This window comes from Schistocerca gregaria, chromosome 1 (genome assembly GCF_023897955.1).
Source record: "Schistocerca gregaria isolate iqSchGreg1 chromosome 1, iqSchGreg1.2, whole genome shotgun sequence".
Taxonomy (NCBI): Eukaryota; Metazoa; Arthropoda; class Insecta; order Orthoptera; family Acrididae; genus Schistocerca; species Schistocerca gregaria.
In genome coordinates, this window is record NC_064920.1 from 549,377,098 (window position 1) to 549,391,223 (window position 14,126).

At 38.4% G+C, this 14,126-nt stretch overlaps 2 protein-coding genes across 4 annotated transcripts in view; one reads left to right on the plus strand and one right to left on the minus strand.

Annotated features, from left to right (window-relative positions):
* LOC126356011 (cyclin-G-associated kinase) overlaps positions 1–12,037 on the minus strand; it is a 250,440-nt gene extending 238,403 nt beyond the window's left edge. The window contains exons 1-4 of one of the 3 annotated variants that reach the window (XM_050006662.1): positions 11,831–12,037; positions 11,558–11,619; positions 10,744–10,803; positions 10,385–10,499 (exon numbers count right to left, since the gene is read on the minus strand). In XM_050006662.1, coding sequence (XP_049862619.1) covers positions 10,385–10,499; positions 10,744–10,803; positions 11,558–11,619; positions 11,831–11,966 — 373 coding nt within the window. In that variant the 5' untranslated portion in view covers positions 11,967–12,037. Of the gene's footprint in view, positions 1–10,384; positions 10,500–10,743; positions 10,804–11,265; positions 11,357–11,557; positions 11,620–11,830 lie in introns of those variants that run through there. The other 2 variants (XM_050006670.1, XM_050006677.1) reach the window with 2 other exon arrangements.
* A 504-nt stretch (positions 12,038–12,541) lies between these two features.
* LOC126356032 (guanine nucleotide-binding protein-like 3 homolog) overlaps positions 12,542–14,126 on the plus strand; it is a 91,191-nt gene continuing 89,606 nt past the window's right edge. The window contains exons 1-2 of the mRNA XM_050006689.1: positions 12,542–12,630; positions 12,709–12,816. Of these exons, the coding sequence (XP_049862646.1) occupies positions 12,612–12,630; positions 12,709–12,816 (127 nt within the window). The 5' untranslated portion in view covers positions 12,542–12,611. The remainder of the gene's footprint in view (positions 12,631–12,708; positions 12,817–14,126) is intronic.

A 14,126-nucleotide genomic window follows, 5' to 3' on the forward strand; every position in this document is an offset into this window, starting at 1 on the left:
CACTCAGCGAAGTTCATGACTGGACCCATGAAAAACAGCATGACAGGGCTGTACATATAGCAGATTTCCCAGGAATTTTTGTCAAAACTTTCACCTATACTGTCGTTACTGCAATTTCTTTTCATGGCCTTTCTAATGTTATTAAAATAAATAAATAAATAGCCTCAGCCCATTTAAACAGATGTTATAGTATTTATTTAGCTAAACATATCACGATGCCTTAACATCAGTTTCCTGTTTCCAGATATGTGACTGGCTCAGAACTTCGTAAGTACCAGGTGTACCAGTATGAAATGAGTGTTAAGATACAAATGTGCCAATAGGGAACATTTGTTGTGAACGAGACTTAATTCTTTTTTTTGTTTTGTTTGGTTGGTATGACATCTGTCAAAGATATTTAGTATACATCAAGTCATGGAACAAACAACATCATATGTTTTCATCGTGTTAACAATGTCGAATTTTGTACCAGAAAGTGATGATGTGTGGAAAGCATTAATTTTTTGTTTTCATTTGAAAAAAAGTGCTGCAGAGTCGCATCGAATGCTTGTCGAGGCATATGGTGATCATGCTCTATCAGAAACAACATACCAAAGATGGTTTCAACGGTTCAGAAATAATAATTCTGATGTAAGAAATGAAGAACATGGAGACCACCAAAAAAGTTCGAAGATGCCGAATTGCAAGCAATATTGGATGAAGATAATACTTTGGGTCAGAAGCAAATGGCAGCAATGCTAAATGTTGCACAACAAATAATTTCTGACCGTTTGAAAGCTTTGGCAAAGATCCAAAAGTGTGGAAAATGGGTGCCACATGAATTGAATGAAAGACAGATGAAAAACCGAAAAACCATTTGTCAAATTTTGCTTCAAAGACATGAAAGAAAATCAATTTTTCATTGAATTGTTACTGGCGATGAAAAATGGATTTATTTTAAGAATCCTAAATGGGAAAAATCATGGGTTAATCCGGGACAACCACCAACACCGACTGCAAAACCAGATCGATTCGGCAAGAATACAATGCTCTGTGTTTGTTGGGATCAGAAAGGTGTGGTGTGTCATGAGTTTCTAAAACCTGGTGAAACTGTGAATACTAATCGCTACAGACAACAAATGATCAATTTGAACTATGCATTGATCAAAAAAAGACCAGAAAGGGCCAGAAGACATGGCAAAGTAATGTTTTCACACGACACTGCACCTGCACACAAAGCAAAACTGGTTCAGGATAGAATCAAAACATTTGGATGGGAGCTGCTACCCCACCCGCCATATTAACCAGACTTGGCCCCTTCCGACTAGCATTTGTTTTCATCAATGGGACAAGCATTGGCTGAGGAACACTTCGATTCATACGAAGATGTCGAAAATTGGGTGTCTGATTCGTTTGCTTCAAAAGACGAACATTTCTATTGGCATGGTGTCCACAAATTGCCAGAAAGGTGGTCAAAATGTATAGAAAGCAATGGTCAGTATTTTGAATAAAATGTTTTTACTCTTCAATTCAAAATTGATATTTCATTTTCACAAAAAAAACGTTCATTTCATACTGGTACACCTGGTAACTGAACCCAGCATGTTGTCCTCAACAGCGAGTGTTCATCAGATGCAGGGTTTTGCCAGGGGTGCCCCAGGGAAGTGTGGCATGACCTCTCTTTATTCTCTATATACTTAAACAATCTCATGGAGAAGGTGAACAGCAATCTGTGGCTGTTTGCTGGTGGTGGTGCTGCTGCAGTGTGTGAGAAGGTAGTGTTGTTGGGTGACTGTAGAAGGATACAAGATGACTTAAAATTTCTAGTTGGTTTGGTGGATGGCAACTGACTCCAGACATAGAAAAATTTAAGTTAATGCAGGCAAGGAGGAAAAACAATGCCATACTGCTCAAATAAAGTGTTAGTAATGGGCTGCATGACACAGTCACATCAATTAATATCCAGGCGTAAAGTTGCAAAGCGATATGAAGTGGAATGGTTGGTAGTAGGAATGGCACATGTTCAACTTTGGTTTACTGGGGGAATTTTAGGAAAATGTGGTTCATCTGTAAAAGAGGTCTTGCAGAACACTAGTGTGACCCATTCTTGATTACTGCTGGAGTCTTTGGGATCCCAATGAGGTTGGATGAAAGGAAGACATTGAAGCATTTCAGAGGTTGACTGCTAGATCTGTGACCAGTAGTTTTTTATATGAACACTCTGCCATTTTACTATATTGTTGTTTACTTAACTACGGCCCAGGTTTCGGCCTTTTATGCCATTTTCAACTGAAGTTTATGTCATTAACACATAATGCAGGACATCAAGCTTAATGTGTAACGGAAAACTTAATTTGTAAATGGCATAAAGGCCGAAACCTGGGTCATAATTAAATAAAGAAAAACACAGCCAAATGGTGGTGAGTTCATTTAAAAATTACTGTATGGCTGTTGCTCAGCAACATCAAAAACTGTTAACTGTAGCTTCAGTCAACATGTGATTATTACGGAGATGCTTTGTGAACTCAAATGGGAATCCCTGGAGGAAAGACACACTCTTTTTCTGAAGCACTACCAAGAAAATTTAGAAATCCGGCATTTGAAATTGACTGCAGAATGATTCCACTGGCGTCAAAATATATTTCATGTAAAGATCTTTAAGTTATTGTCCCATCATGGAGACATCATCATCCAACTATCATATGGGAAAATTACAGATTTTGTTAGTGGTCGGCATGGTAAGACACTCTGTGAAATATTACTAAATGCCTTCTCTGAAAACTACCTATAACAGATGCGTTGGAACCCCACTCATGATGGAAATAGACTCAAGAAACTAGTGTAGGCATGTGCATTCAAATACAGAGATAAGTAAACAGGCAGAAAATGCTGCTGTTGGCAACACCTATATAACACAAGTGTCAACACAGTTGTTAGATCGGGTATTGCTGCTACAATGGCAGGTTATAAAGATTTAAGTGAGTTTGAGCATGATGGTTTAGTTGGCACATGACCAACAGGATACAGCATCTCCAATGTAGCAATGAAGTGGGGATTTTCCTGACTACCACTTCACAAATGAACTGAGAATATCAGGAATCTGGTAAAACATCAAATCTCCAACATTGGCTGCTGCTGGAAAGAGGTCCTGTAAGAATGGGACCAATGATGAGTGAAGATAATTGTTCAACATGACAAAGTACAACCATTCCACAAATTGCTGCAAATTCCAATGCTGGGCCATTAACAAGTGTCACCGTGTGAACCATTCAACGAAACATCATCAATATAGTCTTTCTGAGCCAAAGGCCCACTTCTGTACCCTTGACGACTGCATGACACAGTTTTATACCTCGCCTGGATGAGTCAACACTGATATTGGACAGCTGATGATTGAGTGGATGGATGTGTACAGGTACGGAGACAACCTCATGAATCCATGGACCCTGCATGTCAGCAGAGGACTGTATAACTCTTGGCAGGTGATACATACGAAAGCAACCTGTCTGATCACCTGCATCCATTCATGTCCACTGTGCATTCTGACAGACTTGGTCAACTCCAGCAGAAAAATCAGACGCTCCACATGTCCAGAATTGCTGCAGAGTAGCTCCAGGAACACTCTTCTGAGTTTGAACACTTCCACTGGCTGCCAAATTCCCCAGACATGAACATTATTGAGTATATATGGGGTGCCTTGTGACAAGATGTTCACAGGAGATCTCCACCACATCATACTCTTATGGATTTATGGACAGCCCTGCAGAATTCATGGTGTCAATTCCCTTCAGCACTATTCCAGACATTAGTCGAGTCCATGCCACATGTTGCACCACTTCAGTGTGTTCATGGGGGTCCTACACAATATTGGGCTGGTGTACAAATTTCTTTGGCTCTTTCTTCAGTGTATACTGTATCTAATGGCAAAAAATAGATCTGAACTCTCAACTAGAGAAGGCAGAAAGATACATATATGTTCAGTGAACTATATATACCCCCATGTCCTAACTCGATGAGGAACTTTAAACTTTCAGCACAGGACAGGAGCATGTAGAGGAACGATGGCCCAAGTTTAAGAGAATTGTTGACCATGCACTGAAGAGACAGGCACCTAGAACAGTTCATAATGGGAGTGACCCTCCATGGTAAACAGTCATTTTGCAGAAACTTCTAGGGGAACACTAATTAGAGCATAACAGGTGTAAAACAAAGCATTGGCCTTACAATAGATACAATAGATAAATGCCGAATGAAACTCATTTGACTGTCAAGAGTGCATTGTGTGAAACCTTCAGTGACCACCATAGCAGAATACTGTCAAATGATCTTTCACAAAATCCAAAGAAATTCTAGTCATATGTAACAGCTGTTGGTGGTACCAAAGTTTGTGCTTACTTCCTGACAAATGAGATGAACTGAAACTGAGAATAGCAAAGCATAAGCTGAAATGCTTAATTCTGTTTTCAAATGTTCCTTTACAAAGGGAAACCCAGGAGAAATGCCACGATTTAATCCCCATGCCCCTGAAAATATGACTAGAATCAGTATTAGTGTCAGTGGTGTTCAGAAAACAGTTGAAATTGTTAAAATCGAACAAAGCTCCTGGACCTGGTGGAATCCCTGTCAAATTCTATATTCAATTTGTGGCCAAGATAGCCTCTCTTCTAACTATAATCTATCATAGATAAATCAGGCCCAGTTCTTTGTAAAAAGCACAGGTCACACCTGTCTGCAAGATGGGTAGTAGAAATGATCCAAAAACTACTGTCCAATGTCTTTCACATCTATTTGTTGTAAAATCCTAGAACATATTCAGAATTCATAGTGAGACACATTGTACAGCGTGACCTCCATGCCAACCAGCACGAATTCCAGAAACATCGATCATCTGAAACCCAACTCTCACTTTTCTCACGTGACACACTGGAAGAGTCGAACCAAGGCAGTCAGGTTAAATGCAGTATTTCTTGATTTCAGAAAAGTATTTGACTTGGTACCACTACTGTGCGTATGGTCAAAAGTCTAATCATATGGGGTATCAAGTGAACCTTATGGATGGACTGGAGGCTTTTTGGTAGGGTGGGCACAGAATGTTATATTCGATCAAGAGTCATTGTCAAAGTGTGGAAGTAATTTCAGTTCTGCCTAATGAAAGTGTTTTGGGATGTATGCTGTTCATGTTATATATTAATGATGTGGACAATTTTTTTTACAGATGATGCAATTATCTGTGGTGAAGTACTGTTTGAAACAAGCTGCATAAATATTCAGTCAGATGTTAATAAGATTTCAACTAGTACAAAGATTGGCAATTTGCTTTAAATGTTCTGAAATGTAAAATTGTGCACTTCACAAAAAGAAAAAATATTGTATCCTGTTGTTGTTGTCTTCAGTCCAAACACTGGTTTGATGCAGTTCTCCATGCTACTCTATCTTATCAAATTGCTTCATCTCCGAGTAACTACTGCAACCTACATCCTTCTGAATCTGTTTAGTGTATTCATCCCTTGGTCTCCATCTACAATTTTTACCCTCTGCACTTCCCTCCAATACTAAATTGATGATCCCTTGATGCCTCAGAATGTGCCCTACCAACCGATCCCTCCTCCTAGTCAAGTTGTGCCATAAATTCCTCTTCTTCCCAATTCTATTCAGTACTTCCTCATTTCTTCATTAGTTACATGATCTACCCCATCTAATCTTTAGCATTCTTTCGTAGCACCACATTTCGGAAGCTTCTATTCTCTTCTTGTTTCAAGTAGATACCGTCCATATTTCACTTCAATACATGGCCACACTCATACAAATCCATTCAGAAATGACTTCCTGATACTTAAATCTATACTTGATGTTAACAAATTTCTCTTCTTCAGAAACATTTTCCTTGCCATTGCCAGTCTACGTTTTATATCCTATCCACTTCGACCATTGTCATCCCCAAATAGTAAAGCTCATCTACTACTTTAAGTGTCTCATTTCCTAATCTAATTCCCTCAGCATCACAATACTTAATTTGACTACATTCCATTATTCTCATTTTGCTTTTGTTGATGTTCATCTTATACCCTCCTTTCAAGACACTGTCCATTCTTTTCAACTGCTCTTCCAGATCCTTTGCTGTCTCTGACAGAATTACAATTTCATCGGCAAACCTCAGAGCTTTTATTTCTTCTCCATGGATTTTAATTCCTACTCCAAATTTTTCTTTCATTTCCTTTAGTGCTTGCTCAATATACAGATTGAATAACATCGGGGATAGGCTGCAACCCTGTCTCACTCCCTTGACAACCACTGCTTCCCTTTCATGCCCCTCCACTCTCATAACTGCCATCTGGTTTCTGTACAAATTGTAAATAGCCTTTCGCTCCCTGTATTTTACTCCTGCCACCTTTAGAATTTGAAAGAGTATTCCAGTCAACATAGTCCAAAGCTTTCTCTATGTCTACAAATGCTAGAAACGTAGGTTTGCCTTTCCTTAATCTTTCCTCTAAGCTAAGCCGCAGGGTCAGTATCCCCTCAGGCATTCCAACGTTTCTATGGACTCCAAACTCATCTTCACTGAGGTCAGCATCTACCAGTTTTTGCCGTCCACCAGTAAAGAATTCGTGTTAGTATTTTGCAGCCATGACTTCTTTCACTTTTCTGCCTTCCCCATCTTTGCTTAGAACTGGTTTTCCTTCTCAGCTCATGATATTCATACAAGAGGTTCTCTCCGAAAGTCTCTCTAATTTTCCTGTAGACAGTCTATCTTAACCCTAGAGATATATGCATCTACATCCTTACAGTTGTTCTGCAGCCATCCCTGCTTGGCCATTTTGCACTTCCTGCTGATCTCATTTTTGAGGCGTTTGTACTCCTTTTGCCTGCTTCATTTATTTCGTTTTTATATTTCTTCCTTTCATCAATTAAATTCAGTATTTCTTCTGTTACCCAAAGATTTCTACTAGCCCTCATATTTTTACCTACCTGATCATCTGCTGCCTTCACTATTTGATCTCTCAAAATTACCCATTCTTCTTCTACTGTATTTCTTTCCCCTATTCTTGTCACCGTTCTCTAATGCTCTCTCTGAAACTGTCTGCAATCTCTGATTCTTTCTGTTTATCCATGTCCCAGCTCCACCAATTCCCACCTATTTGCAGGTTCTTCAGTTTTAATCTACAGTTCATAAAGAATTAATTGTGGTAAGAGTCCACATCTTCCCCTGGAAATGTCTTACAGTTTAAAACTCCGTTCCTAAAATTCTGTCTTACCATTATATAAGCTATCTGAAACAATCCAGTGTCTCCAGGCCTCTTCCATGCACACAACCTTGTTTCATTATTTTTAAACGAAGTATTAGCTATGATTAAGTTATGCTCTGTGCAAATTTCGACCAGATGGCTTCCTCTTTCATTCCTTACCCCCATTCTATATTCGCCTACTCCTTTTCCGCTTCTTCCTTTGCCTACTATCGAACTCCAGTCTGCTATGACTATTAAATTTTCGTCTCTCTTCACTATCTGAATAATTTCTTTTATCTCATCATACATTTCTTCAATCTCTTCACCAGAGCTAGTTCTCATATTAACTTGTACTACTGTGGTAGGCACAGGCTTTGTGTCTATACAACAATGCATTCACTATGCTGTTCGTAGTAGCTTACCTGTGCTCCTATTTTTTTATTCATTATCAAACCTACTCCTATTTGATTTTGTATTTATAATTCTGTATTTGTCTGACCAGAAGTCTTGATCCTTCTGCCACCTAACTTCACCGATTCCCACTATTTAGCTTTAACCTATCCATTTCCCTTTTTAAATTTTCTAACCTACCTGTCCAATTAAGGGATCTAAGATCCCACACTTCGATCCGAAGAACACAGTTTTCTTTCTCCTAATAACGGCATCGTCCTGAGTAGTCCCCATCCAGAGAGCCGAATGGGGGACTATTTTACCTCCAGAATATTTTACCAAAGAGGACGCCATCATCATTAATCCATACAGTAAAGCTGCATGCCCTTGAGAAAAATTGCAGTTGTAGTTTCCCCTTGCTCTCAGCTATTTGCAGTTGCAACACATCAAGGCCGTTTTGGTTAATGTTACAAGGCCAGATCAGTCAGTCATCCAGGCTGTTGCCCCTGCAACTACTGAAAATGGTGCTGCCCCTCTTCAGGAACCAAACATTTGTCTGGTCTCTCAACAGATACACTTCCGTTATGGTTGCACCTAAGGTACAGCTATCTGTATTGCTGAAGCATGCAAGCTTCCCCACCGACGGCAAGGTCCATGGTTCATGGGAAGAGTATCCTATAACTGTAATATCAGAGAATCACAGTTGAGATCAGCCAACTGATACCAATACCTGGGTGTAACATTTTGTAGGGATATGAAATAGTATGATCATACAGGTGTTTTTGTGGGTTAAGCAAATGGTAGACTTCAGCTTGTTGATAGATTATTGGGGAAGTGCAATCAGTCTACAAAGGAGATTGCTTACAATTTACTTATGCAATGCATTCTGTAACATTGGTCAAGTGTGTGGGACCCGTACCAAATAGGAATAATGGGGGATACTGAAGGTATTCCAAGAAGGGTTTGTTTGACCCATGGAAGGATGGTACAGTGACACTGAAGAAAATGAACTGGCAGACTCTTTAAGATAGATGTAAACTGTCCAGAACACGTCTGCTAACAAAGTTTCAAGAACCAGCTTTAAATAATGACTCTAAGAAGATTGGGTTTAATGTCCTGTCAACATCAAGGTCATTATAGATGGAGGACAAGCTCGGATTGTGTTAAGGATGGGGAAGGAAATTGGCCACGTCCTTTCAAAGAAACTATCCAAGCATTTGCCTGGTGTGGTTTAGAGAAAGCATGGGAAACCTATATCCGGATAGCTGTACCTGGCTTTGAACCATCGTCCTCCAAAATGTGTGTCCTGTAAGTTACTCTAGAAACATACTACATCCCCCTACATATTGTTCACAAAGATATCATGATGAAAAGATTAGAATAATTTCAACGTGTACGGAGCCATTCAATCAAACATTCTTCCTGCACTCCATACATAAATGGAAGGGGAAGAAAACTTAATAACTGGTACAATGGAACATTCCCTCTGCTATCCACTTCACAGTGGTTTGTTGAGTATGGATGCAGACCTGTTGATGAAATGTAAGGGGTGTTCATTTTACTTGTGGCAACTGTCGGTCACAAGCAGATTAGTGTGGTGAGCAAAATTGAAGTGTATTTAAGTAGCTGATGACCTTGCAGATATTAACTTCCACGCACAATGTGTCTTGATTTCACATACATGACATTACATGAGGACTCTGTGCAAACTGCTTTTTTTCTATAGCTTTTCCTTTCTCCACACGCTTCTCCATACATGATGTAAGTGTATGAGCCACAGCTAACCACATTACTTGTAATGCCAATTTGCTGACAGTTTAAAATCATACAGTTTATTTGTGTTTTATTTCACTAGTAATGTTCTGCAGATGCTCATGTATGCCTCTGCACAGAGTTATGACGTCATTTGAAGCTGGCAGTCAGCTTTGAGCCATGATATACTGATATTGCGACTTGCAACATATGTGAGCAGAGAGAGCGAGATATTAACACTAGTTATTTTGATTTTATGTCACTTTTTGGGATGTTGGTTGTGACGGGTTGACCTGTAGCATAGCCAGAGATCTTGGTTTGATGAGGAAGTCACAGTTTTGTCATCAACTGGCAGTGTCAACAAATGTGATGTTCTGGTACCGTAAATAATAATAATAATACATTTTTATGGCACTTAGTTTATGCATCTTGAATTCCAGTTTAAATCTGAAGTTCTGCTGTCACATGCAAAAAAGGGAGGGGGGGGGGGGGAGGGAGTTACCAGCAGGTTCTATACTTCAAAGCTGACTTTCTCTGAGGATAAATGATGATACAAGAAGTAGTTGTACAGAAGTAGTCAATGAAGCCATCAGACATGATTCATGAACCTGTCAATTCATTCAAATTGTAATACCAAGTAATTTACAAGCAATAAAAATAAAAATATAAATTAAAGTGTGCTAAATGAAGTTGAAATATAATGAGGTATAACGATTACTTTGACAGAAGAATTCTTACAGTCCCACAACTTATGTTATGGTTTCCTGTGGTAATATAACAGCAACACCCTTTTCACAGCTCACATAAAAACAAATACCACATGTACCATACAATTGCTAACAGTAGTTCTGCCATGCACCCTAGGGGCAGGGTACATTAAAAAAGGTTAGTCGCCTTACTACTGGTTCCTTATAACTGGTTATTAAGTTACAGTTGCAACTGAGTAGAAAACATTAAGTGATGAATGTGTCTGGAATAAAATAGACATGATTACTCAATAGTTGCTGTCTGGACATTGTGTCTGTTTTTGCAAGACTCACCTTGGCAGAGTTCTGTTAGTAACAGATATTCTGTCATCCCATTGCCAGATTTTGCTTTGTCAATGCAGGCTGCTGATAAAAACTGAAGAATATTTGGATGCCCTGAAAGTTTCTTCTGAGTAAAATGCTAAGGGCAACAGGGAAGCATTCAAGTATCTAGCAAATATTAATGTCGAATACAATTTGAAACTTAGATAAGTGGACTTTACTGAGAGAGAGAGAGAGAGAGAGAGAGAGAGAGAGAGAGAGAGAGAGAGAGAGAGAGAGAGAGAGAGAGAATGCATTTATTGGAAAACACTTTGTTAAACATTGAATTCCTTCAGAAATAAAACTTAATGTTGTCCTACATTAAAGGATACAAGTATTGTTATTTCTTGCACAATATTTCTGTTTGTATTTTCATCTGCTGCCATAAGTCTCTGCAAAAAGAAAACATTTGACATTTTGATGAAATATTCTGAAATGTTTTACTTAATAAATACATAGTTCCAACACAGAAAATTTAAAATAAATACATCACAAACCATGAAAACCTTTTCAGTGAAGCACTCAAACACATCACACAAGAAGTAAATTAGGAAACAAATCTCTCACAAAAATTGCTAAAATGTTTTCAGTAACTGGTTTTAAAATAGTTAGTTAGAAAAAATTCTTTTCCAAAAAGTTACTGCTTCAAATCAAAAAGTTGCTGCTTGAAAACTATGCTAGTCTCATACTGCCCAGTTCCCAAAGACTTTATTAAACAGGCTAACATTTTTTACGGTGCAGTTTGTGTGTAGTCTCAACATACAAACGTCAGGAGATTTTTCATGTCATATTTATACAAACTTTCTATGATGTCTTTGTTTCATTTTAATGTATGTCTAAGAATCATTCCACACCTCTCAAGTTTCTCCTTTTCAATGGGCTCTACCAGGCACAATGGCTGAGTACACACTGCAGTTGCTTAAGGGAAAGTGCCAAAGTGTTCCAACTGCAAAAACAAAAGACTTATATTTGCCAGCAACAATGATAAACCATCATCTTAGTTTGCACGTTGACAGCTTGCATCATATGACAGCGCTCAGGATGGCACGATGTGACAATACGTTCAGCTGTCAGGTTTACTTGTATGTGCCATATATCGCGTACACGATCAATTCGCTGTGATATTTTTTGTGTTGAAGCACCTACCTTCAGAGCATATTCTTTCCCCGTACTTGGATCCTGTGCTACGAATACAAAAGCCGATCCTCCTGCAATTTAAAAAAATATCAGAAATGTTAATGCCCACATGAAACGTCAAACACAAGTTATTTGACAGTTGAGTTATTATATTTTCTGTCAGAGTATCATCAGGAGTCTGTACTTTGGTACAGGAAAGCAATGTCTTTTGGTTTTCAATCGCTCTAACTGTACCGCCAAGAGCAAAAAAAAATTTAAGAGAAAAAATAAGATTATACATGCCTTCTGCTATGACTTTTTTCACTCGCAGCTTCACATTTCCTAATTCCACTATTTGCCCAACTAACTCATTTTCTGCTCCTGCTGCATATGTACTGCTATTAAAATAACCCATTGCCGATCTGAAGAGTTCAGACATGGTTTTAAAAAAATACTTTTACTACACAACTTTCCTTAGCAGCATAACAACTCCACTCCTCCAACCCCCTTAAGCGTACGGCCCCTTAAGTTCCGGTCAACAGAAAATCGAGATCTTTACTTCGATAATAACGATTGTTGGTCTGAGAAAAAAGATCCAGAAATCAACCCAGTCACGTAAAAACCATAAATATCTGCTAGTTTGTGAAGTTGTTAGCTTTGTGGTTGTTGCAGACGCGTCAGTATGGTACAGGAAAGACAACAACTGTGCTAGCCAAATACTCTTTTTTGTTATGAAGCCCGGTAATCAAAATGAAATCTTTCTTCGGCTTCAATCACAGCTAAAAGCTAGTAACTTCATTCAAAATCATTAAACCGGAATATTTTCAGAATATTCTCTGCATTCGATATGCGCAAATGTTTTAAATGTTGGTAACAATCGAAGAGCGACCGAATAGACTTCTTCCATATGTTCAAAACATTAAAATGAGTGACGTATCTTTAGCGATGAACTTCTTTCCGTAACAGTTCGTAAACATCCACAATCCCACACACGTGCGAATTTGAAGTTGATGTGTATTGTGTAATGTGAGTGTTTCGACTGGTGTGTTATTTTCCTCAGTTTTTTTAAAGTTTTGTGAACAACATGGCCAAACTATGCTTGAGTGAGTAATATACTTATATGATGTTCAGTGTTTCATAGATTTGTTGATATGTTGATGATATATTGTGATGTCCACTAGAAAAGACCAGCAAGCGCATTCCTGCGCGGAAGAGGTACAAAATTGAAAAGAAAGTACGAGAACATAACAGAAAACTGAGACGAGAAGCGAAGAAAAACCCTAAGAAGAGTAAGTACTTCTATATACGTTGCGAAGCATTGTTAAGTACATGGCAATGTCTTGCTCCCTCTGTACCAGTTGTTAGGTCTTTTCCCGTAACATTGAAGCATAGAGTGTGGGAAAAATGATTGTTTAAATGTCCCTATATGTGCTGTAATTAATGTAATCATATACTCACGGTCCCTATGGGAGCAATATGTAGGAGGTTTTAGTGTATTCGTAGATCTCCCGGGTAAAACAAACTTGTGACCATTTGTGCTGCCATTCTTGGTATACGTTAAATATCCCGTGCTAGTCCTATTTGTTACAGGTCACAAATACTTGAGCAGTATACTTGGAAGTGTTGTATGAGTGATTTGTAAATAAGATTGAGCCTCTCTGTTCATTCCACCTCAAGTTCCTACTAAGTTTACACACACACACACACACACACACACACACACACACAGTGATAGCCTGATGTACAGTACAACCAAACAAAATTGAGTATGAAAGTTACATTTATCGAGTTATGCTAAATACTTTGTTGGATACACTTATACAAGAATATTCAATGATACTGATTGCCTGCGATATAATGTAGCCTATTGCAAAATCTTTTCTGACATGTACTATCAGTATTCCAATTGCTGTGCATTTTTAAGCAGACATAAATGCTGACTCCCTCACATAATTATTGGTAAAAATATTGGTAGCCTATTTTTACTCTTCATTATGGCATCTTTTAGACCTAGTTTCAATTGTGAAGTCATTATTGGGCCCAAAGATACCTAAAATTTTGACTTCACAGGGCTTCCCAAAATAGATCCCAATTTTATAGTGCCAAAGTACTTGATTTTCCACTCCTAAAATTCTTTTTTCTGAAGGCATTCAAGATCATACACAAACAGTGTCTTTGTTTCTTCTTCTTTGGTTCTGAAATATCTGTTGGTCAGGTTTACTTTAGGATCCTCATTGTCACTGACTTGTGGTTATGATTTAGGTCCTGGTTCTACTTTAGGGCACAGAATGTCTTTTTATTCTTCTTTTTAGTAGTTCCTGCTGTTTTTAAATAGGTAATAGCTTTGTTGTCTTGCCATTCCTACCGGAATTATTGCACCAAGAGATCCAAAAATAACATGGCATGTCAAGAGGCACCTTCTTTAAATCTCAGTGGATATATTAACACAGGTGATTAGGAGTTTGCTCACACACATTAAATTATATCCCAGTCCAAAATTGGAAGCATATGTGCTGTACTTTTTCATCCTATGAAAACAATGAAATCAAAAGTCTTGTCATATCAAACAAACATCCACATCATTTGTCCTAACGAAATA